General features: G+C 44.6%; 1 protein-coding gene across 4 annotated transcripts in view; it reads left to right on the top strand.

The window, feature by feature from the left end:
• The first annotated feature begins 14,399 nt into the window (after positions 1 to 14,399).
• Mnn1 (menin 1) overlaps positions 14,400 to 26,947 on the top strand; it is a 53,573-nt gene continuing 41,025 nt past the window's right edge. For all 4 annotated transcript variants that reach the window (XR_011229353.1, XR_011229352.1, XM_045743810.2 and 1 more), the window contains exons 1-2: positions 14,400 to 15,818; positions 26,056 to 26,208. Coding sequence is in view for 2 of the 4 variants with exons in the window: in XM_045743810.2 (XP_045599766.1) it covers positions 15,380 to 15,818; positions 26,056 to 26,208 (592 nt within the window). In the remaining 2 variants the exon portion in view is untranslated. The remainder of the gene's footprint in view (positions 15,819 to 26,055; positions 26,209 to 26,947) is intronic.

Genomic DNA, 26,947 nt, shown 5'->3' with positions numbered 1-26,947 from the left:
CTATTGCGAGGGTTCTACACTATGCTTCAGATGCTTCTGATAGTCATGAGAGCGAGGTCTAGTGTGTGTGGACCTTTGGCGCCCATCACCACCTGTTTACCAACTCGATAATTTCTTCTGCTCACACTTTGTCGCATTCGTCTGTGGCGGCGTCTGTCTGGTCCGGTCTCCTATGGCGGCGTCTGTCTGGTCAGGTCTACTGTGGCGGCGTCTGTCTGGTCTGGTCTCCCGTGGTGGTGTCTGTCTGGTCTGGTCTTCCGTGGCGGTGTCTGTCTAATCAAGTTTCATTTAGTATTTCACTTAGAATACTGATCGAGACATCATATATATAGCCCTGGACTGATAGAAATAGTATATAAAGCCCTGGACTAGTCGAGACATCATATATAAAGCCCTAGACTGATAGAAACAGTATATAAAGCCCTGGACTGGTCGAGACATCATATATATAGCCCTAGACTGGTCGAAACATCATATATAAAGCCCTGGACTGGTCGAGACATCCGACAGTGAGGGGTGACGTCAGCACAGTCGGGTAGTACACTCAGGGCCAGACCATCCACGGTGGCCACAATGGTGTGCTTGGTAACGCAAAAAGCATAAAAACGGAACAAAAACAATAGTTATATACATATAATTGATAAAGCAGAGAAATAGAAAAAAAGAGACAAGGGATGTGTAACTAGAGATCATTGGCCACCCTCACCACTGGCCACTAGTGAGGTGGCCACCCTCATGTGGCCACATCACATCACTAGTGACCATCAGATCACTAGTGATCAGGCCACCCTTACTACTGGCCACTAGTGAGGTGGCCACCCTCACCACTGGCCACTAGTGATGTGGCCACCCCTCACCTGGTAGTGAGGCAAGTTAAGACCTCTCGCTACATTCTATTCCGACCATGACCCATATTGATGCATGCACGGCTCTCTTGTGTCACCAGGTTGGGGTGTACTCCCCTAGTTGTGCTTACGGGGGTTGAGCTCCGGCTCTTTGGTCCCGCCTCTCAACTGGTGTACAGGTTCCTGAGCCTACTGGGCTCTATCATATCTACATTTGAAAAAGTGTATGGAGTCAGCCTCCACCACATCACTGCCTAGTGCATTCCATTTGTTAAATATCCTGACACTGAAAAAGTTCTTATTTATGTCTCTATTGCTCATTTGCGTACTCAATTTCCCATTCAACTGTGGGAGTGTGGCGTCTCATCTTGGGCCACCAGCTGTGGGAATTGGGCGTCTCATCTTCCGGTAGTAGTAATAATAACAATAATTAATAATAATAATAATAATAATAATAATTTAATCACAAGAAGGTACAATGGGTTGGTGAAATTACATAAGATTAGTATTTTTACACTCTTGCAAAGCCACTAACACGTATAGTATTTCAGGCAGGTCCTTAATCTAATATATCGGGTAAGATGAAAAGGAACATTATAGCAAGGTGTTTATATCAACATATAACTACATTGTACGTTGACAGAGGTGATTACCCTGGTAAGGATATATGTCTTAAGTACTAATATTGGGGAAGTGGGTAGTACAAGATACAGTGTGATTGAAGCACACGGTAGGAAACTATGAGGATGAAATTAGGTACATTCTAATTTTTACTTTTGAACAGGTGGGTTAGACAATTTTTTAATTCATCAGGGAGTGAGTACCAAAGACTGGGTCCTTTTATTTGTATGGAGTGTTTGCACAGATTTAGTCTGACTCTGGGGGATATCAGAGATATATTTATTTCTGGTGTGGTGCTCATGGGTTCTATTACAACTATCAAGGAAAAGTTTCAGATCAAGATTAACATTTAGGAACACGATTTTTGTACATGTAGATAGCACATGAGAATGTGTGGAGTGTATGTTTAGCATGTTAAGGTAGTTAAACAGGGGACTGAGTGTTGTCTGAAGACAGAGTTTATTTTAGTTCTGATAGCAGATTTTTGCTGAGTGATGATAGGCTTGAGGTAATTTGCAATGGATGAACCCCCATGCACAGATACCGTACGTAAGATAGGGATAGATTAGTGTGTAGTATAATAAGAGGAGAGCAGAGTGGGGAACATAATGTCTGATTTTAGAAAGTACACCAATCGTTTTTTTAAACTTTTTTAGCTATGTGTTGTATGTGGGTGGTGAAGTTGAGTCTCATGTCTATGTATAGGTCAAGGAACGTCAGCTCATTTATATTGGTAATGTTAACATTGTCTATCTGAAGTTAAATCTGATTTGATGATTTACTACCAAATATAATATAGTCGGTCTTTTATGTTTAGTGTGAGTTTGTTGGTTGACATCCATGAGTGGACTTTCTTTTAATTAAATGTTGACAGTAATATTCCAGTATCATTGGGTCATCTTAGTGTTGGATGGTGGCCGGCTTGGTGCTGTGGGCCAGGGGGCAGTGGGCCAGGGGGCAGTGGGCCAGGGGGCAGTGGGCCAGGGGAGGGGGGCGGCAGTGAGGTGAGAGGGCGGGAGTTCCCGGGACTCTCACTGGGAACCACGCGGCTCTCAGCTCTCTACCACCCTCCAATTGATTGTTGATTGTTGCCGCTAGTTTATTGTGCACCCCATACTCATCCTGTGAGCGGTAGTTATCTTGAGTTGATTTCGGGGCTTTAGTGTCCCCGCGGCCCGGTCCTCGACCAGGCCTCCACCCCCAGAAAGCAGCCCGTGACAGCTGACTAACTCCCAGGTACCTATTTACTCCTAGGTAACAAGGTGAAAGAAACTCTGCCCATCGTTACTCGCTGGCGCTCGGAATCGAACCCGGGACCACAGGATCACATGTTCAGCGTCCCTCCTATCCCTCTATCATCAGAACCAATGTAATTGGTTCTATTGTTACGTAAAGTATGGTGACAATAAATTCAAACACTAAGAGAATATGCAGGCGATGAGTCACAATAACGTGGCTAAAGTAAGTTGACCAGACCACACACTAGAAGGTGAAGGGACGACGACGTTTCGGTCCGTCCTGGACCATTCTCAAGTCGATTTGAGAATGGTCCAGGACGGACCGAAACGTCGTCGTCCCTTCACCTTCTAGCGTGTGTTCTGGTCAACTAAGAGAATATATATATTTGGTCGAGAATACAGAAGTACGCAGGTGATACCTTGGCGAGCAATGGTGTGAGTTGAGCGCACTGAGAGTCCCTACAGTATCTCGCAAGTGTCTGTTCTAGACCACACTTGAAAGTTAGAAAGGTAGCGCAAAAAGCATTACAGAGAGCACAAAAGGTCTTTATCAGACCTCATCTTACATTATTATATTAACAATTTCATCTCTCCTTAACACCTTATAGTTACAATGTCAGCTAGTTACAGAGAATGTTCTATTTCAAGAGCTATATATTTACAGTAAGTCATTACACATTAATGGTAGGTCAAATCGCTAATACATAATAGTTTGAGCAATTGAGATATTACAGAGTCATAGGGGAGCTTCTGTTTATTATTAGTGTTCACAATACACTACTTGTTTCTTTATCTCATATGTCGTTTATCTACTGGAAGCGAAATATGGATACAGTGCAAAGATTTCAGGTATTTTATCCTTGGTAATAAGATGGTTTGCCATATCATACAGAGTGAGCTTAGATTTATCTCTAAATAGCTCAATTTTATTACAATCCAAGATATAGTGTTTGAGTGTGTGTCCCTGTCTTTGTCCACACACTTTACACTTTACTTCATCTAGATCCCTATACAAGCCGGACTGCCACAGATACTTGTAGCCAAGTCTTATTCGAGCTGTGACAACATCTGTTAGTCTGCTGATGTTGTTACTTGCCCCATACACATGTTGTACTCGACATATTTCGTTGTGACGAACAATGGGCCTGCTGGTTCCAGTTTGCACTGTTCTGCTTTCTTCAAATTCATCCCATCCCATCTGCTTCCCAGGAGAAGGGATGAGGAGAAAGAGGGATACGCACGCACCTGCACGCAATTGCACGATTCTGCACGCTCCTGTACGCACCTGCACGCTCCTGTACGCACCTGCACGCTCCTGCACGCATCTACATGCATCTGAGCGCTCCTCCATGCACCTGTGCGCTCCTCCACGCAATTGCACGATTCTGCACGCTCCTACACGCATTTGCACGCAATTCCACGATTCTTCACGCTCCTGCACGCAGCTACATGCACTTGAACGCTCCTCCACGCACCTGCACGCAATTCCATGATTCTTCACGCTCCTGCACGCCTCTGCACGCACCTGCACGCCCCTGTACGCACCTGCACGCCCCTGTACGCACCTAAACGCTCCTGCACGCACTAGAACGCTTCTGCACGCTCTTGTACGCTTCTGCACGCATCTGCTCGCACATGCGCTCACCTACACGCTCCTGCACGCACGTGCACGTTCACTTATAAACGTATCTCACTCACAGGCACCTTTTATATCCCCGCCTCAAGAGGCTGTCTCCCTGGACCCCGCCACCGACCGTCTTCTCATTATGTCAATATACAACGGTACAGTCTTGAGGAGCCGCTGTAGTTGACGTTCATCAACTACAGCGGGTACAGAGGCCTCGCTTCCTCGCGCTTCACAAAGAATTTAAACACAAGGGGGATGTAGTTTGTTCTAGGAAACATTTGTACATCCCTCACTCCCCCCAACATAGACTCGTCACCCTCCCTCTTCCTTTAATGGTGCAACGTCCCTATCTCTTCCTTCAATGGTGCAACACACCCGCCTCTCAGTATGTGGACATGTTGGCGACCAGAGCGAACTGAAAATTGAGGCGACGCCAATGTTGTTGATCCTCTTTCTGCGCCAGTGGACGGCTGCGTGGGTCTTTGGCACTGTTCAGTCTTTGTCTCGTGTAGCTGAAGCCGTCTGTCAGTGCTCCGGCTGTACATGGGTGTTGTATTAGATGAGGGGAGACTGGAGGAGGGAGGCAGGTGCAGTATTAGTGAGGTGTGGTCCACAGTGATCAAGAGGGCAGTGTTTGTTTGGGTTCAACCCCCCCCGCGCTGATAATTCCTTTCTTGGAAATATATTGCCACAGCAGGTCTCATTTCCCGCACTGCGTCTGATCTGTTTTATCTATCTCTTCCTCTCTTCCTCTCTCTCTCTCTCTCTCTCTCTCTCTCTCTCTCTCTCTCTCTCTCTCTCTCTCTCTCTCTCTCTCTCTCTCTCTCTCTATATATATATATATATATATATATATATATATATATATACATATATATATATATATATATATATATATATATATATATATATATATATATATATATATATATATATATATATATATATATATTGAATATATATATATATATATATATATATATATATATATATATATATATATATATATATATATATATATATATATAATTACCAATGATGTTCATACAAAATATACGTCATTATATGTTATCATACATCAGGACATTTTTAAACCTGTACCAAGAAACTGCTGTATTTATTATTTTTGTATGAGGTTAATTTTTGTTTAATATGAAGATAGTGTATACATTAACAGAGGTAGAGGGTGGCGTTGGAGCCGTCTGTGGACTCGAGATTTCATTGGTGACTTGATTGTATTTCTCAAACATCTCCTTGTTAAGAAGACACTGCAGGCGTGTGTGTGTCGGAGTGCTGAGACAACCGTGTTCTTGAGTTTATCAAGCTGCACATGAAGGATATGGTCTTTAAGGGACATCCTGCAGCCCATTGTGGCGTAGTTCTTCACCAGTCTCTCACCCCATGTTGTTTTCAGCCTTGTGCTCGCCCAGGAAGCTCCGAACCACAGCAACAGAGCTGTTGTGGCAAGCTGCTTTCTTCTTCCTAGTGAGCTGCTTGGGGGAGGAATTCCTTGCACTCTAGGATCTTCTTCATCTGCGGACCAACAAAGACACAGGGCTTGACCTTTGCACTTTCCGGAGGGGAGAGGAGGCTCTCCTCTCCCCTCTCTCTCTCTCTCCTAAAGGGGCTTTCACTTTACGTGTCCGCAGAGAACTGTCTCTTGGTCCACTCCCGCCTGTGGTGGGGCGTCTGCCGGCCCATAGGCTAAGATAACAAGGGAGACTTGGTATAACCAGATATGTCACCATATTGACATCTCTGATGGCCTCGCCGCCATACTCATCATACTTAAAGGCGTCCAGCAAGGTACTGATGTCTTTCTGAAGATGAGGTCTCTATGCTTGAATGCAATACTCCAAGTGAGGGAGGGCGCACCAGAGTTGTATTATACAGTTGAATATCTACCTTCTTTTCCTTGTTTTGTTTTATTAGTATTTTTTTACCACAGACGTGGCCACACATTTACAATGCTAACCAGAATATATATATTTTTTCTTCTGTCCTCTATGGACAGGATATCTGTTAAACATATACTTCAGTGTTTTATTGAACAATCAATCACAGACGGTGATTGTAGTGCTTTTAAAATGCTAATCTAACCTACATACATAAATACAGATTAACTTCTGTCCTACATAAACAGTGTTCGAGATATCTTTATACATAGTGTCGTTAATGTGCGTATACAAAGGTGAAATGAAATTCTGACCAGCTTCCACATATCCCGTATACACACACACACACACCTCTCCTGAAACCCACATAAAGAGAATAACGTCTGCGGCATATGCGAGGCTGGATAACATCAGAACGGCGTTCAGGAACCTGTGTAAGGAATCATTCAGAATCTTGTACACCACATATGTAAGACCAATCCTGGAGTATGCGGCCCCAGCATGGAGCCCGTACCTTGTCAAGCACAAGACGAAGCTGGAAAAAGTCCAAAGGTATGCTACTAGACTAGTCCCAGAACAAAGAGGCATGAGTTATGAGGAAAGGCTGCGGGAAATGCACCTTACGACACTGGAAGACAGAAGAGTAAGGGGGGACATGATCACAACCTACAAAATCCTCAGGGGAATCGACCGGGTAAACAAGGATGAAATATTCAACACTGGAGGGACGCGAACAAGGGGACACAGGTGGAAGCTGAGTACCCAAATGAGCCACAGAGACATTAGAAAGAACTTTTTCAGTGTCAGAGTAGTTAGTAAATGGAATGCACTAGGAAGTGATGTGGTGGAGGCTGACTCCATACACAGTTTCAAATGTAGATATGATAGAGCCCAGTAGGCTCAGGAATCTGTACACCAGTTGATTGACTGTTGAGAGGCGGGACCAAAGAGCCAAAGCTCAACCCCCGCAAGCACAATTAGGTGAGTACACACACACACACACACACATGGTGGAGGCTGACTCCATACACAGTTTCAAGTGTAGATATGATAGAGTCCAATAGGCTCAGAAACCTGTACACCTGTTGATTGACGGTTGAGAGGCGGGACCAAAGAGCCAGAGTTCAACCCCCGCAAGCACAAATAGGTGAGTACACACTCTCACAATGGGGTTAGGTAGCTGGGTGGACAGCGCGTGGGACTCGTAACGACCCTGTGGAACCCTGTGGCCCGGGTTCGATTCCCGGACTAGGCAGAGACAAATGGGCAGAGTTTCTTTCACCCTGATGCCCATGTTACCTAGCAGTAAATAAGTACATGAGAGGTAGACAGCTGTTACGGGCTGCTCGAAAGAGCAGAGCTCGACCCCCGCAAGCACAAGGTGAATACAACTAGGTGAATACACACCTAGTTGAATACAAGCTGGTGGTCTGGGTTCGAGTCACTTCTAGGGTGAGGAGTTTTCAGTCATATATACACATCTATGGTCCATTCAATAAAATCAGCAGACTTCTAGATGCTACTACTGCTCGGCTTAGACTCGGTTACAAGTATCTCTGGGAATTCTCATTATCTGCTGATGTAGACCTGACCAAATGTAAACTGTGTCAACAAAATTATTCGCACACCCTCCGTCACTATGTGATGGAGTGCGAAAAGATACGTGAATTCAGAGACAATTCTATAACCAATGTTCCAGCGATGTGTCAATATTTCATTCAAAATTATCTGCTACCAGAAATTTTAGCCAAATAATCCCAGTTTACTAACTGTAGGTAGTAACTAAGTGATTGTAACCTATCCACCGCTGCCCACTGGATGGGGGGCGGTGTGCAGGACAAACATATCAATTGTGACACTAGGCTCTCCACATATGTCAGTTGCTTAATTTAGAAACTGTACTTGTGGTCGATCTCGAACCCATTGATGATGTGACGACTTATACTGAATTTTGTAACTAGCTCATCAAGATTGTAACTTGCTTAGCTAAATGCATTGTGGGGTTCGGTCCCTGAGCCCATTATGTGCCTCTGTAACCCTTTCCACTACCGCCCACAAGATGGGTATGGGGTGCATAATAAATGAACTAAACTAACTAACTGCTTGGGGACCATTCAAGCTTGTTCCCATTTGTGTTGCTCACGTGGCCCCATAAAATGAGGTGGGACACTCCCCCACTGTCCCAAACCCTTTCCCAGTGTCCCAGACCCTCCCCCAGTGTACCAGACCCTCCCCCAGTGTCCCAGACCCTGCCCCAGTGTCCCAGACCCTCCTCCAGTGTCCCAGACACTCCCCCAGTGTCCCAGACACTCCCCCAGTGTCCCAGACCCTACCCCAGTGTCCCAGACCCTCCCCCAGTGTCCCAGACCCTCCCCCAGTGTCCCAGACCATTCCCCAGTGTCCCAGATCCTTCCCCAGTGTCCCAGACCCTCCCCCAGTGTCCCAGACCCTCCCCCCAGTATCCCAGACCCTCCCCCAGTGTCCCAGACCCTCCCCCAGTGTCCCAGACCCTCCCCAAGTGTCCCAGACCCTCCCCCAGTGTCCCAGACCCTTCCCCCACTGTCCCAGACCCTCCCCCAGTGTCCCAGACCCTCCTCCAGTGTCCCAGACCCTCCCCCAGTGTCCCAAACCCTTCCCCAATGTCCCAGACCCTCCTCCAGTGTCCCAGACCCTTCCCCACTGTCCCAGACACTCCCCCAGTGTCCCAGACACTCCCCCAGTGTCCCAGACTCTCCTCCAGTGTCCCAGACCCTTCCCCACTGTTCCAGAACTCCCCCAGTGTCCCAGACACTCCCCCAGTGTCCCAGACCCTCCCCCAGTGTCCCAGACCCTCCTTCAGTGTCCCAGACCCTCCTTCAGTGTCCCAGACCCTCCTCTAGTGTCCCAGACCCTCCCCCAGTGTCCCAGACCCCTCCCCCAGTGTCCCAGACCCCTCCCCCAGTGTCCCAGACCTTCCCCCAGTGTCCCAGACCCCTCCCCCAGTGTCCCAGACCCTCCCCCAGTGTCCCAAACCCTCCCCCCAGTGTCCCAGACCCTCCCCCAGTGTCTCAAACCCTCCCCCAGTGTCCCAGACCCTCCCGCAGTGCCCCAGACCCTTCCCCAGTGTCCCAGACCCTCCCCGCCGTCACTGACCAAGACCCAGACCACCTCCACCCCCCCCCTCCCCCGGCCGCCACAGACCTTGTGGGTTGTACAAGAACAATCATCATTATTCTGTGTGAGACAAGGGCCTCGGCCTCGCTGTGGGAAGGCCATCGCCGTCTCCTCCGGCCTCACAGCTACTCTCCCCCCACAGCGTCTGGGCGGGGCTCCGTGGTCACCATACTGGTCCACCACAACAGCTGACCTTCAGGTGAACAGTTGGCTGTGTCAACATGTTGACCTAGAACACCGCTGCCTTGACAGCTCTGCAAGAGCTCTACTGCAAGCTATGCGTCCTTAGAAATTTGATTGGTAGCATTAACGAGTTCATTGCCTTTGTATAACAAAAGGTATTTGATATATACAGAGGTATATGTATGTATGTATGTATGTATGTATGTATGTATGTATGTATGTATGTATGTATGTATGTATGTATGTATGTATGTATGTTTGTATTACATTTATATATATATATATATATATATATATATATATATATATATATATATATATATATATATATATACAGCACACTTGAGAGGAAGTGCAGTGACTTAATATCTAACATTCATAAAATTCAATGATTTAAGGGGGCCAAGTGCTGTCTGGTGCTTGAGTTATTGATCTAACTGTTGAGTAATTAGGGGTCGTAGATAATTTTGGGTAATAGACCCCTAGGCACAGATACCATAGGTGAGATAAGGATAGAGGAGAGAGTAATAGAGCGTCACCAGGGCAGGGCGAGGTACATAATATCTGAATTTAAAAATAATTGCAACTGTTTTAGAAATTTTTTGCTATATCTAATATATGGCCCTGGAAATTCAGCTTGTTATCGAGGAGAACACCAAGGAATTTACTATCTGCTATGTTAGTAATTTGGCTATCGTTAAATTAAAGCCAAATCATCTTAGGTTAATTTGAAATGTGCATTTATTGCCAAATAAAATATAGAAAATTCCCCTTATAACCCAATCCGCCAATTGATTTACGACTATGACTGTAATTATTGCACGTGAAAAAAAGGGGCAAAGAGTCACTTATCAGTGCCCAAGCGTCCTTTGCGCTCGGTCTAGGGAACATCTGAGAAAAATATAATTCGCTTCCCCGTCTCGGGAGGATGGTTGCACTCTCCATCACACTAATAACTGGACACCCATCTATCTTCCAACGACAGGTGTGGGGCGGCCCAGACGGCCTAGCTGTGTCTGTTAAGATGCGCCTCGCCACACAAGGTGACCTTCAACGTCTTGTCTGGCAGAACTTGGGTCTTGCAACCTGACCTTGCAAGCCAGGTGGACCAGAAGCACCGTCCTGGTGGACCAGAAGCACCGTCCTGGTGGACCAGAAGCACCGTCCTGGTGGACCACAACACCGTCCTGGTGGACCACAAGCACCGTCCTGGTGGACCAGAAGCACCGTCCTGGTGGACCACAACACCGTCCTGGTGGACCACAAGCACCGTCCTGGTGGACCACAACACCGTCCTGGTGGACCACAAGCACTGCGTCACTCGAGGTCTCGCCAATATTGATCCAATCTCTACTGTTTTTAAAGTGATTGATATTGCACATCTGTTGGTCTGGTGTGTGTGTCCCTCACACATCTGTTGGCCTGGTGTGTGTCCCTCACACATCTGTTGGCCTGGTGTGTGTCCCTCACACAGCTGTTGGCCTGGTGTGTGTCCCTCACACAGCTGTTGGCCTGGTGTGTGTCCCTCACACAGCTGTTGGCCTGGTGTGTGTCCCTCACACAGCTGTTGGCCTGGTGTGTCCCTCACACAGCTGTTGGCCTGGTGTGTGTCCCTCACACAGCTGTTGGCCTGGTGTGTGTCCCTCACACATCTGTTGGTCTGGTGTGTCCCTCACACATCTGTTGGCCTGGTGTGTCCCTCACACAGCTGTTGGCCTGGTGTGTGTCCCTCACACAGCTGTTGGCCTGGTGTGTGTCCCTCACACAGCTGTTGGCCTGGTGTGTCCCTCACACAGCTGTTGGCCTGGTGTGTGTCCCTCACACAGCTGTTGGCCTGGTGTGTGTCTCTCACACATCTGTTGGCCTGGTGTGTGTCCCTCACACAGCTGTTGGCCTGGTGTGTGTCCCTCACACATCTGTTGGCCTGGTGTGTGTCCCTCACACAGCTGTTGGCCTGGTGTGTGTCCCTCACACAGCTGTTGGCCTGTGTGTCCCTCACACAGCTGTTGGCCTGGTGTGTCCCTCACACAGCTGTTGGGCTGGTGTGTGTCCCTCACACAGGTGTTGGCCTGGTGTGTGTGTCCCTCACACAGGCGTTGGCCTGGTGTGTCCATCGCTACAGCTGGTGGTGGACAAGTGAATGATAATCAGTTACTCAGTGAGAACATCAAGATAGAAGGTGAGAGAATGCAGAACGCCTACCAGGGTAGGCTGGTGAGGGCAGCGGCAGCAAGCACAGCGTACGTCAGAGTACCTGGTGAGCGCAGCGGGCAGCAAGCACAGCGTGCGTCAGACTATCTGGTGATGGCAGCGGGTAGCAAGCACAGTGAACGTCAGACTATCTAGTGAGGGCAACGGGCAGGAAGCACAGCGTGCGTCAGACTATCTGGCGATGGCAGCGGGTAGCAAGCACAGTGTACGTCAGACTACCTGGTGAGGGCAGCGGCAGCAAGCACATCGTACGTCAGACTACCTGGTGAGGGCAGCGGCAGCAAGCACATCGTACGTCAGACTACCTGGTGAGGGCAGCGGCAGCAAGCACATCGTACGTCAGACAACCTGGTGAGGGCAGCGGCAAGCAAGCACAGCGTACGTCAGACTACCTGGTGAGGGCAGCGGCCAGCAAGCACAACGTCCGCTAGGCTGCCAGTGCTGCCTTCACCATACACTGGACATAGTAAATGTATAACTGTATTAACGCAGTAATAACTATGATCTATAATATGGAGGGGAGGTGGGAGGTCTTATAACCAGTGTCATTAACGTATACAGGCCGGCCGTGCTTATCATACACTATACAATCTCTACCCAAAATTATAATGGTGGCATGTATATACAAGCCGATTTTATTTAAAATGCTATAAACCCTCTTGTAACTCTTGAACTCTTGAGAATGTGTATATATATATATATATATATATATATATATATATATATATATATATATATATATATATATATATATATATATATGCGAACAAGCCTGAATGGTCCCCAGGACAATATGCAACTTATATATATATATATATATATATATATATATATATATATATATATATATATATATATATATATATATATATATATATATATATATATATATATATATATATAATGTGTCTGTGTGTATATAAGAGGTTATAGGATATTGAACGCTAACAGCTGCCATAATCGATTCGTGGGTGTTTAGCGTGTCGTAATATATGGTTGGTCACAATAAATCCCGTATTAATAACATGGCCACAGCGTCCTGCCATATCGAACCATCCAGTCAGTTCAAACACCTGCCTGCCATTACAACAACACACATGTTTTAGTATTAATTAAAGTACTTTTATTACCATAACGGTCGTTCCCACACACACAATACATACAAACTGTGTCCCAGAGCCCACCTACCATAAGGAGCGGGCGGGAGATGGGTGGATACATGTAGCTAGCAGGAGCATACTAACGGGTATTGGTATGGTGAATTTGAAAATGGTGGTGGTGTATGGTGACATGAGTGGTGTATTGTGACGTATGATGTATATGGTGACGTGAGGTTTATGGTGACGTGTGGCGTATGGTTCATCACCATACACACATCACCATACACGTGTGGTGTATGGTGATGTGTGGTGTATGGTGACATCTGTGGTGTGTATGGCGTATGTTTACGTGTGGTGTATGGTGATGTGTGGTGGCATCTGTGGTGTGTATGGCGCATGGTTACGTGTGGTGCATAATGTTTGTATGGTGACCGTGTGGCGTATGGTGACGTGTGGTGTATGTATGGTGATCGTGTGTATAGCTTATGGTGACATGTGGTGTATGTGTGTGTATGGTGACCGTGTGGGATATGGTGATGTGTATGGTGGCATGTATAGTGTATGTGCGAGTCGTGACATGTAGTGTATGATGTGTATATGGTGATATGTGGTCATGTGTTTATGGTGAAATGTACTGTATGATGTGTGTATGGTGAAATGTACTGTATGATGTGTGTATGGTGAAATGTAGTGTATGTGTGTATGGTGAAATGTACTGTATGATGTGTATGGTGAAATGTAGTGTATGTGTGTATGGTGAAATGTAGTGTATGATGTGTGTATGGTGAAATGTACTGTATGATGTGTATGGTGAAATGTATGTAGTGTATGATGTGTGTATGGTTAAATGTAGTGTATGATGTATGTATAGTGAAATGTGTATGATGTGTGTATGGTGAAATGTAGTTAATGATGTGTGTATGGTGACATGTAGTGTATATGTGTATGGTGACGTGGTGTATTTGTGTATGGTGACGTGGTGTATTTGTGTATGATGACATGTGGTGTATGATGTATAGTGACATGTGGTGTATGTGTATATGGTGACATGTGGTGTGTGTATGGTGAAATGTGTATGATGTGTTTATGGTAACGTGGTGTATGTGTGTATGGTGACGTGTGGTGTTTATGGCTTATGGTAACATGTGGTGTACGTGTGTATAGTGACATGTGATGAATGTGTGTATGTTGACATGTGGTGTATGATGTGTGTATGGTGACATGTGGTATATGTTTTTGACGCCTGTGACATGTGTATGACGTATGTATGGTGACGTGGTGTATGACATTTGTATGGTAACATGTATGACGTGTGTATGGTGACATGTATGTCGTGTGTATGGTGACATGTATGTCGTGTGTATGGTGACATATATGACGCATATATGGTGACATGTGGGCCAGCGGCCGCGTGTGGCAGTTGCTGCCTCACCTGATGACGCACTAACCCCACCATTACCAACACCCGCCATATACTCATTTAATGTCTCTTATTTCCCCCTCACGGCTTGGCCGCTGGTCAATGTGTCGTGGAGGGTGAGGATGAGTGCCTAGGCCGCGGTGTGTGAGGGTGTATGAGAGGGCGTGAGGGGGCGTGTGAGGGGCGCGGGGGCAATAGTGAAGAGAGAGGTGGTATTGCCGCACGTGGCAGGCCAGGGAGGAGGAGGCGGCGGCGGCAAGAGTGGCGCCACTCTCCCTCCCCCATATTATATCCCGTTCCTCTCCCTCTACCTTCCACACGTGGCACCTCCCGCCCCTGGTTTTACCTCTGGCCCGCGCATGTGGAGGCTCCGGCAGCGCCCCCCAGCAGCCCGGTGGCTCGTAGGAGTGTCAGGCATGGGTGGCGTGACACACCTGCTGCTGCAGGAGGCAGAGTGTCACACACAACTGTCACGGCAATCAATGGAGGAAGGTGGCTGCTGCCTGCAGTAGTGCTTGGGTCACCACCAGCCTCCCCCTCTCACGCCCAGTTGTGTTTGAACCTCCTCCTCCCGCCTCGCTCACCCGGGGACATCAACCCCCCCCCACGTTATCCATGGAGATACATTCGGCGTGTCGAGTGACTGATGTATACTAGTGCGTATATATGTATACATATACGCAAGCAGCATAAGAGTGGGTGCATGAACTCTGACCGTTGAGGCAGTGGAGGCGGCCGTGTGTGTGTGTCCCTCGTTACACCGGGGATATAACCAACTTAACGAACTTAGTAATAATCGCCATAGTTTTGGCTTTCCCGCAAAATAGATGTGAAAACATGCGAATATATAGTATGGCGTTGCTTGCGGCGGCGGCGGCGGCGGCCACTTTCTAATGTCCAGTGAGTGACACGTGCCATTTTGAGTGTGCAGGTGGTTTGTTTGGCCCCCCAGCAGGAGTGAGAGGGCCAGGCCTGCAGGAGAGGCAGTGAGAGGCCCCAGCAGCAGGGCGAGGCAGCAGCAGCAGCAGCAACGCAGTATTGGAACATGTTGATGTTTGTGACGTAGATAGTGTATCTGTAAACAAAATGGCCAAGTTATCTGGCGAGGAGAGGGCACTCTTCCCTCTCAGTGACATTGAGGCCGTCGTCAACCTCTTCAGGCTCCACCTGCAGAAGAACAGAGAGCCGAACTTGGCTATATTATCCATAATCGTGGGCCATATTGAGAACACCCTGACGTGCTCCCGGGGCGTGAGCGAGCCTCCCCTGGGCGGCGACGACGACCACTGCAGGTTCGCTGACAACCACAGAATACTGCCCGTGGTGGAGTACGAGACGGTGGAGGCCCTCCACCACAGGTTCCTGGCCATCATCAAGGCTCACGTGGACGTGACGGCCTTTGGCACCCCGAGATACGCCACCAGGGAGCTGGTGAAGCGTATATCAGACGTGGTGTGGTGTACGCTCTCCAGCAGTTACTACAAGGACAGGGCTCACCTGCAGTCTATCTACAGCTACATGACAGGTCTGTACCGAGCCTGTATCTCTACAGTACTACCTCTCTGGGTGCTTGGGGGGCTGCTTTCAGCTCTCTCCTCTCTGTTTTATGATTCCTGTTACTGGTCGATGTTGTTTGGTAAAGTTAGTATGTTAAAAATGGAAGTTTTGGGACACCACTTTATTATTTAGAATATCTGAGCAGAAATTTCATGTGGAACGGTGCCACTATGAATGCATTAAACTTTTGTATTTGCTCGACATTATCAGTAAATGTGACATTGTAGGTTTAAGTGTAATCAAAAATATCTGTATTTCTTCAAAACATTTCCCGTTTAAAAAATGATTATTGATGACAAAAGTATTTTTATTAATAATTTTATTAGGATGGTTACTCTAGGAATGTGCATTAACATTATCTATCACAGCTTATACCAGAGGAAAAGATGGCTGTGTTGGGGGAGTTGGTCTATGTAACTTATACTATATTTTAACCTTGATGAGAAAACAAAAATTTTTGTTTTAAGTTATAACTTTTGTATAGAGTATTGTATGAATAACTTCTATTAAATTATTTGTCAGTATATGAATGGCATTTATTTGTTTATGCCTGGTTACCTCCGTTGGACTCGATTATTTTAAGAAATATACATTACCAGTAGTATAACAATGTGGATAATGCCAAAAAAACTGAAGTATGTACAGGTATTTGATAATCTCAAATAATTACATAATTATCCAAAATAAAGATTTTAAATAATGATTTACAATTATTTCTCTGTATTCGCTCCACTCTGTGGCCTATAGTTTCTACCTACTTTTTTGTTCGTCTTTAAAACTCGATTAATTATTGCATATTGTAAATACTGTAATATATTAGAAATACTACAGTATAATTAATAAGTTCTTAAAATACAGCATACAGTACTGTATAAATTACCTTTAAGATACAGTATATGCTTAAAGTGTATACTGTATAATTTTCTATTCTCATCGTTTGGTAACCTGAACAACACATTAAAATTTCACCATATAATCCCTTGATATTCTCCTGATAATTGCATATTTTTTCCAATAGCACAGCATGTTACATTTTAAAATATAAATTTATAAGTTTGAAATACAGTGGAACCTCGAGTGACGAGCGACTCCAGTTACGAGCATTTCGAGTAACGAGCGAGCCACTCGCAGAAAATGTCTCGATTAACGAGCTTTCGCTAGATTAACGAGCAAAGCACATGGTGCTTCTTAGCGTTCCCACTGGTTCTCGGACGCCTCCGATGACAGGGTTGTTGTTTCGCAAGACGAGCGTTTCACATGATGAGCTCTGTGCCGGAATGGATTAAATTTGTTAATCGAGACGCCACTGTATTATTAGATTTTCTTTTTAAGTGCTATTAAATCTTTTATGGATGATATTGGCATTTTCTGTAAATGTTAGCAGTAACCATTCAAAACTGGATGGAGTTCTAACTGTTGTCTGAGCACAGTTGCCAAAGGTAACTTTACAGTAAATAACAAAATACTGTACTACACAATGTGTGCAGAGTATGGGATGTGTCTGCATAACATGGGATGTGACTGCATAACATGGGATGTGTCTGCATAGCATGGGATGTGTCTGCATAGCATGGGATGTGTCTGCATAACATGGGATGTGTGTGTGCATAACATGGGATGTGTCTGCATAGCATGGGATGTGTCTGTATAGCATGGGATGTATCTACATAGCATGGGATGTGTCTGCATAGCATGGGATATGTCTGCATAGCATGGGATATGTCTGCATAACATGGGATGTTGCTGCATAATGTTTGATGTGTGCATAACATGTAATGTGTCTGCGTAATATACAGTGTGTTTGCATAACGTTTTACTGGTTATCTGTACTTCACTGGTACAGTATTAGAAAATTGATGACCAGATACAATAAATTTTTGGGTTGTTACCAGATAATTTTTTATGATTTTGCACTGATTTATTGTTGATTTTATTTTAACTTGGGTCTCCAGTGGGAAATATTTATTTTATCATATATATCATATTCCCCCAAGGACTCTCAAACTGTTGAAAATCCAATGAACGCTCTCCAGCAAAAATACTGCATTGATTACAGGATTAAAATCAACACTGCTGTAACAATGATACTTTTCAATTAATTAGTGTTTGTTGAGAGCCCCAGAATGCAAATCTGCCACCAGAACCTGAATTTTGCATATCAGTACAGGTATCTGTAATACAACCCATCCTCCTAAAGTGATGGTACGTACCTATAGCATCTATATATTTGGTTGAGCATACAAAAAAGACTGTTGCAGCCAAAACTGTTCACATTTGGTATAACAGTATTTGTATTGTAGAGGGCACGGAAAACTTAAAATCAATCTTAAACATTCCTAGGCCTAGTATAGCACACACATACATATTAGGTGTAGAGTAGCGTATGAGGCCTATAATTGCTTGAACTGGTTGTTAGATTCTTTAGTTACATTTCAATAATACAAAATGAGAACTCTTTTTGGTCCATCAGTCCACTTTTGCATCTTTAACTAAATAGTTGCTATTGTTATTGGATGGGCTACTGTAATAGTACTTGGTGGTGCTCAGTTCAACCCCAAAAAGTTGCAGTAATAGAGTTAGGAGCCCACTAGAGTTAGGAGCCCCCAGAAAGTAAATCTGCCATCACAACATGTATTTTGCTTGTCAGTATCTAAAATATTATGAATAACTGAAAAACTAAAAAAAAAAAAAAAAAAAAAAAAAAATTTAGACTATGGGAATTGCCATGGAAGCAGACACCACTTAAATGGGGGTAATGGGACTGACCCTTGATCTACCTATGACAGTCTTTTGGTCCCCACCAGTCACTCTGCAAAGTTTAATGAAGCTAGTCCCAAGTGTCTGGCCTCTGAACTTGGACAACCAAGCATGCTTTTCTGAAGGGGGCTGAATGGTGGTTCCCTGAACTTAGCTCACCAAGTTAGCTCCATACAGATGAGTTACATCAACCTTAGGAGTCCTGAACGACTAACTGGGGACCAGAGCTAGAATCTGGCCCCCTCCACCTCCCCACACAGAGGCACAGGAAGCAGGGGATTGTTATGAACACACAAGCCAAGGAAATATCCAGAAAGTAAGTGAAACAATACAGACAACTGCAAGGTTCAGAGAGAAAAAGTATTGAAGCAGCAAACAACTCTGCAAATAATTCCCTCAGTTGCTAAATCGAATATTCCCTAGTTATGGCTGGCCACCAATAGGTGGCAGCACCACCTGGAGCACTAGGCTTCCACATCTTAAGACCCTCAGTGCTGTTGCTGTTTTCCTTCAAGTGTGGATCCCCTTGAGTTGCCAGCTTTAGTGAGTCCCAATTTTTCTGAGATAAGAGTGGTATCTGGTGATACCAAGATAAGTGTGGTGATAAATATCCCCTTTGGGGGGATATTTACTTTCATATCATTCCTAAATTTGGAACTTGCTTCACAAGCGTGTGTTTCTAGTCTTACTTGTTGTGTAGACTTTGTTCTTCCTTGGTGGCTCTGCCTCTTTCAGCAGATTGGTCCAGTGACGTATATAGCTGGTTTGATGTTCTCCACTGATCCAGGTGTCTAGACTTTTTTTGACGCATGTCTATCACCCTCTTTATGGTGTGTGGGTGGCAGAGTTGCAAGTTTCCCACCTGTTTCTTCCATTGCAATGACAGTATAAAGATTCTTGGAGCTCCTTTTGTTTCCTTATCTCTTTCTGTCATGTTGCCTGTGTATGTTCTGGTTTTTCCTTTTTTCGCTTCGTTGTTGTCAATCGGCATCTTATGCCCAATACTCGCAAAACTCCCAATACAATATTGTTCGATTTTGGCAGTACCTCACATGTTGGTGTTTGGCACTGTCTCATAAGTTGCCTCGTGTTTTATTTCATCTCTGGCTGGCTCATGCTGCTTCTGAGCCATTTTGGTCTCTTAAAAGGGTGGTGGTAATTCTCTCCGCCCATCAGTTCTTGGTTGCTCCTTCAGTCTGTGACAAGTTATTCAAAGCTCTTGTTTTCTTGGCCCTAGCTTCTGGTTGTCGGGTGGTGGAGCTTCATACTTTCCTCCAGAAGCGTGGGTTTTGTTCTTTCAGCTCTGGTGGGGTTTATTCTTCTGGCTTTGGTGGGCAGTTAGAATATGTTTATAGCCATTTACCATTTACAGCCTTCTCTTTTCTGGTGAAAAATGAGATGGTTAGCTTCTGAAGGGATCCTTTGGTTGTTGATGCTTGGTTTGACCAGCCAGGGTGCATTATTTGTTGTGTATAATTATTTATATATTTTTATTTATATATACTTTATACAAGAGTTCTTACATTCTTGTACAGCCACTAGCACGCGTAGTATTTCGAGCAAGTCCTTAATCCTATGTTCCCCAGAATATGACCTGCCAAATCGTTTAACAACCAGGTACCCATTTTACTGTTGGGTTAAACAGAGGCTACAGATAAGGATTTGCTCCCAGTAAATCTTCCCCGGCCAGGATACGAACCCAGGACAGAGTGCTCACAAAACGCCAGGCGAGCGTCTCGCCATTACGCCACGGGGACTGCTTTAGTCCCCGTGGACTGATTATGGCTGTTGGTTGCTACCTGTGTACCACCTGTTCTGCTTCGGTTGACACGTTTGTTGACCCTGTTTCATTGTTCCATGTTACAGAGCCTGTTTGTCCCCAGTTGTTTGCAGTGTCACTGTTTAGCCAGTCTGCGGTGTACCCTTGGGCCCATCATGTTCACAGCTTTTTGGCTTTGCCTGCAGTGTTCTCTAATATATAATGGGCTAATGTTAGGGTTCAGGAGTTTTGAAGGCCTAACAGGTAACTGGCTGCATGTTATCTGGTTACTGTCCCTGGTGTCCCTGTCAGGCTTGTGTTGCCGAGTCAGGTTCCCCGTCCTGAACTCTCGATTTTGAAATTTTACTTTTCTCTCCACCTCCCTGGTTTATTCCTTGTTTTCCCTCTGCTTAGTTATTATCTTCAGGGAGCCACTGTTTGGCCCTTCCAGAAAACCAGCATTGAATGTAATGAAACTTCTTTCTGGTTGAGCCTCAGTGACTCCCTCCTTTCACGCCCTTACTGGTGTGTTGGTTCATGGTCTTTCAGCTCTGGACCGAGGGCCTGATGATGTGGAAGTTGAAAGTTCCCAGTGGTGTCTCCACCTGTTGGTGGCCAGCCATAACTAGGAGGGTTCCACAGCTACAGAGTGAGTCGTTTGCTGCATCACCTCTTTCACTCTGTATATCTTGCAGTTGTCTGTATTGTTTTGCTTACTTTCGGATATTTCCTTGGTGAGGGGTGTTTGTAACTATCCCCTGCTCCCAGTGCCTCTGTGGAGGGCGACAGTTTCTGGCTTAGGTCCCCAGTAGAGCATTCAAGATTGCAAAGGTTAATGTGACGTCTGTGTGGAGCTGCCTCAGCGAGATAGCTTCAGGGAGCCACTGAGGCCCGGCTAGAAAGAGGGGTTTCATTGCTAAACCCCTCTTTAGGGGTGTTTAAAAAAAAAACAGCAAAAAATTGCTGTTTTTTAAATACTGTAGATACAGGTACTCTAAGAAGATAGAATAATATTGTAATAAATTAAAAAAAATTCACCATTACTGTTATAACTATTACAGTACTGTATTTGTTTAGTTTGTTTTATTAAGGGATGTCAGTTTGTCATAGGTATATGGCAGGGCCAGGAAGTCCTTAACTGGCTTGATGAGGTTCACTTAACTAAAGAAAGGGTTATATCCTTCATCTGATTGAACAAGTTGACATTATGAGTGGCACAAAAACCTTACAGTGGGGTTACTTGGCATGTGCAGACTATGAGTCACAATAATGTGGCTGAAGATATGAAGACTAAACCACACACCAGAAGATGAGGAGACGACGATGTTTCAGTCCGTCCTGGACCCCCTTATCAACTCAATTGACAATTGAATTGATAATAGTCCAGGATGGACTGAAACGTCGTCGTCTCCTCATCTTGTGGTATGTGGTTTAGTCTACTTGGCATATTATAATTTAGATATGGTAAATACAGTGCTATGATTCAATACAGTACTCTGTTGGATGAGATGCAACTCGGCTAAGATTTGTCAAGTGTTACTCAATGTCAGCAAGAAATGGCAATTCCTGGTGTTAGTAATGAGGTCACTGATGTGTTTGTAGTTGTGCTTGCTGCTGCTTGTTCACTGATGACACCAGTATGGGAGAGTTGAGCAAAAGGCATTTATTTACTAAATTTGTTCTTGCAAATAAATAACAGCTAACGACAAGCAAAAGTTTTTGTTAATTTTATCTCGGTGATTGTTCAAATTCAAAATTCAAAAATTTAAAATGTTTATTCAGGTAAAAGTACATACATGGAAGATGAGGTACAAACATAATGTTGGATTTATAGATAGAACTAGTACATACAATACCTAAAGCCACTAATACGCACAGCGTTTCAGGCAAGGGCATTGCCCGAAATATGAAATGCATTTCGGGCATTATATATACTGAGTATATATATAACACAGCTCTGAGTATTTTCAGAGCTGTGTTTACATTATAAATATTCAGTACTACAATATAGTGCAAGCATATGGTATACTGGAACTTATGCACTTTTTTGCCACGTTGGCTCCCCGGAGCTATCCAGGCTGAATGGATATGTATGACTTTCTGGCATCAATGTGCTTGGAGTTCTTGCCTACCGGGGACCACGAGCCAGAACCCGGCCCCCTCAAAGAGGCACGAGGAGCAATGGCCTATAGAAACTCTCTTGTGGTTGGGAGCATTCTATGTCTGCCATCGACCGGGACAGGTACCCAGAAAGGTAGGTGCCCCAAAAACAAACCCTTATTCTGGTGAAACTATTGCTACCGAAAGCCGAACAAGTGGACCAAACTCCCCAAACGAAAATTAGCAAACGAGCATGACGTCATCATGTTGCCGTGCTGCTGTCTACGCAATCTCCCCCCCCCCTCCCTCCCTGGGAGGAGGAAGGGGGAGCCCCAGACCCCTCGCGCTGGCGACCCAACCTACAGTTCTTGGCTGATGCGATTCTGGGAAAGTCTTGTGCCTCTGGCTCCGGAATTTTTGTCTCGGTTCTATTGCCTTCTGTTCAGCTTGAATCTGGCATCTTACGTGTTCACTTGGCTTACTCGGGTCGTGGTGGCCCGGCTGCATCTGTTGGGTGTTTAGGTTCTGGCCTACCTCGACGACTGGCTGGTTTGGGCCAGTCCGTGTGTCTGCTTGCCAGGTATTTGGTTCTTTCCCAGCTCGCAGGTTCGGATTCTTGATGAGCTGGAGGAAGTCCCATCTGGTTCCCTCTCAGGTTCGGTCTTGGCTGGGTCTTCGGTGGGACATTCCTACCGCTTCCTTATCTCTTCCTCCGGCGGCTCTGCTTCGCCTGCGTTCCCACCTGCGTCTGTTCCTGAGGGGTTCCCAGGTCACGCGGCGGTTCCTCAAGAGTTTGTTGGCTGTTCTGGTTCCTTCAGGGACGTCCCTTCCGCCTTTCTTGCGATTACTGGGTTCGACCCCTGGGGCCTTACGTCGCCTGCTGCGGTATGTAGGTGTCTTGGTGCCTACCTGAGCCCTCGCTAGATGTGTTCACGGACTCGTCGTCTCTTTGCTGGGGCTTTGTGACCAGTGCTCACCAGGCCGGCCAGGAGCGGTGGAATCTGTCCCTCCGTCTGGCTCACAGCATGGTGCGGGAGTTCGGTGCAGTGTGGATGTCGTTCCGGAGGGTTCGGGTCACTTGCGGATCGACGATCAGGCTCCATTCGGACTGTTCCCCGGTGGTTCATTGCCTAAACCGTGGGGATTCCATGCGGTCCTTGGCTCTTTGGGGCTGGTCGCTTTGGGTGACTCGACTGCTGAGTTCTCGGGGTTTGGCTCTCCTGGTGGTTCACATTCGGGTGGGTGTCCAATGTCTTGGTGGACAGCCTGTCCCACCTTTCTGGGTGCCTGTCCTGGTCGATGGCAAACATAGAATGCTCCCAACCACAAAGGGGGGGGGAGGGGGCTCAATAGGCCATTGCTCCTCGTGCCTCTCTGAGGGGGCCAGGTTCTGGCTCGTGGTCCCCGGTAGTCAAGAACTCCAAGCACATTGACTGATGCCAGAAAGTTATACATATCCATTCAGCCTGGATAGCTCTGGGAAGCCTCCGGGACTCACCCAGAAAATGGCGTTTCATTACATTCAACGCTGGTTTTTTGAAATGTGAGATTTTGAATGATTTTCTTTGATGAACATTTCTAACTTTATTAGACCTTCCAATAATAATAAATTAATGCTCTGAATTTATCAAAATTGATAGGCTAATATTGCATGCAGCTTGAGGATAATGTGGAAAATCGAGAATGCACATCTGGTACACAACCCGAACAATACCAAGTCTTTGATTTGTGAAGTAGCTACAATACCGGTATACCGTACTCTCAGACACTGACTGTCTTTATGGGGTTTCCAAATGTTTGGGGAACCTGAAGTTGTGATACTGTAATGATGTTTGTCATTGGGATTGTGAGGTCGTGTAAAACAATAATGTGTGTATGGTATACAATTCTGTATACAGTATGTTGTTAAGCCTAACGTAAATTTTTTTTGTCATGCTCAGATTTGAGGGGCTGTTTTAATTGAAGCTACAGAAGAAAAGTCACCCCAAGTGGATATTGAAATTAAACATGGTAAGGACCTTATATATGAAATTTCAGCTCGAAAACCCTATAAAGTGGTGTCCCTATATGTACTTAAATGTGTTGATGTAACTTTACTATGGTCTAGCCAAATATATTAGGCAGCACTCTAGGCCTATACACTGCATTCTTGTTTTATGAATGATTTATATTATTTAAGACCAATATCATCTTGTTTTGTTCACGTTTCAAGGACTAATTAGCTGAAACCTTTTAGGTACTTGGCCTGTGTTACCGAATGGTGACAAAATGGTTAAGGAACTGCTGTGTAAAAGTAGAGTTTGAAAGTTTGTGTAATGGAGATATCTTTCTCAGCTTAAATTGGACTTGAACTCTTGTTTATCCTACGTGTCTCTACCCTCGTTATAATTTTTTTTTTACAAAGGTGGCATTTATTCCAGCCAATTGGCCAAAGGTTTTATCGATAGTGCCTTCACCTACAGCCTATCTGGTACTGCATTTGAATTTGTTTAAAAAATAACTACATGCTCATCTGTATTATTGATTAGATAAAGTGGGAGTAGCTACAATCATTACCCTTTAATATAGGTAATGTATGGTAGGCCTCAAGAGGTTGTATATGTGAAATATTTGATCATTTGCAAAATATTTTAGGTCAAAATACTTTTCTTTCATTTTGACATTACATAATAGTTAAAACCTTTTTATGGTAAGAAGCTACTACATTGTTACTTTAATCATAATGGCCTTATTTAATTTGATTTGTGTTTTATCTTTTGTAATATTGTTATAAATGTTTAATTGTACTTGTGCCACAATGTGAGGGTCATTGAAACTGCCTTTGAAAGGTTATATGAAGACATTTGGTATTCTATCCTACATGTAACTAATTGGCAGCCTTCCATCTTTGTGTTTTTTATTTAGGCATTGCCAGAAGTATATTTTTATGAGTGATTAGATTGTTTTTGCATGCCACATGCAATGAATCATATGTTAAGTGAGGAACATAATGCACAAATTTAAGGAAACTAACAACGAAAGATGTTCAGTATAATGTGCATTCATTGACAATGTTCAAACAGATTGGGACTGAACCTTACTAAACGGTTAGGTTAGATTAAACTTTATTTCGTTATTCAAGCAGTAGCCTATTTTAGACATCTAACTCTTCTGGTGGGTTTTCTTTGATTTTGGGTAGATCTGTGTTTCCCAGGCTCCGGTCACCTCATAGTAAGAGCCAGATTTTGGTGCTAGCTCCTGGTAGGTCAATGTGGGTCTCGGAGGCCTGGTACACTTTATAAGGCTTGGCTATACCACCACTGAGAGCTGCTGAAGGGCACACCAGAAAGGGCATTTCATTACATTCGGTGCTCAATTTGTTACGTCATCCATATATTTACAGATTTGCTAAGACAGATTGACAACCTTTTCGGTCAGCCCAGGACAAAAAGTGCATGGTCCCCTTTTAACAGGTTTAAGGGTTGCAGATGTTGTTGCCATTCTATTTATCTTTATCTTAGTGTTAAATGCCACAAATTTTACTGTACTAGCTTGGATTTCAGATAGCATTCTATCTTTTTTATTATTTACATGTTGTTTATGCTTGCAGGTGCCAAACTTGACAGCTCGGGTACAACGTTAGCGGTTGTAGCAGCTTGTCAAGCACTTGGCTACTGCGATGTTCACTTGGCACTCTCGGAAGACCATACGTGGGTGGTGTTTGGGGACAAAGGCCAACACACAGTTGAAGTAACATGGCATGGTAAGACACACTATTGCTCCAGTTCCATCACTTTATTTGCCTGCTTAATCTGAGATGTGAGGGGTTAAGATTAGGATGATTATAGTTGGATTCTCCATATATAATATTGACTGCTTAGTGATTTTGATGACTGTTGCCATTAAGATTCGGTGTTCTTAAAGTCTGCTATGAATTGTTCTGGTTATAATCAGTGTAATTTGTTTAGCTATATTTTTTAACTCAAATCTACATTTCGTTTAACTTTTGTTTATTTAAAGTGAAGTGCAGTAACGTAATGCAATACAAAATTATTCCAAAATCATTTAGTTCATTGAGTGAACTTGTGCTAATGAAGAGACCCAGTAGGTCAGTAAAACATGTTTATAATAGAAGGGTTATAGGCCATTTCAGGTTCTCGGCTTTGTTTCCTCAGTCAGTGGAATAAATGAATTAGAAAGTAAACAAGAGAAGACAGTTTGACTTGCTGTCAATGATGGGTCCAGTGAGCAGGTTAACATTTATTAATCAATAGCACACAACTCATATAAGAGTACCAAATGGGGGTTATTTTTATACAAACTGAGATTTATTGACTTAATCTCTGCTGAACCATTTGACTATGGGCTGCGAAGGTAACTTTGTTGGTTTGTTTCTAGTGTTCAACTGTTCACAACCCTGTTTCAGAATTTGGCTAACTATTGGGATGATTTGGTACATTTTTGCAAATATTGATTCACTTTAGACACTATTTTGTCATGGC

Source organism: Procambarus clarkii, chromosome 22, assembly GCF_040958095.1.
Source record: "Procambarus clarkii isolate CNS0578487 chromosome 22, FALCON_Pclarkii_2.0, whole genome shotgun sequence".
Classification (NCBI taxonomy): Eukaryota; Metazoa; Arthropoda; class Malacostraca; order Decapoda; family Cambaridae; genus Procambarus; species Procambarus clarkii.
This window is presented reverse-complemented; position numbering and strand designations above follow the sequence as displayed.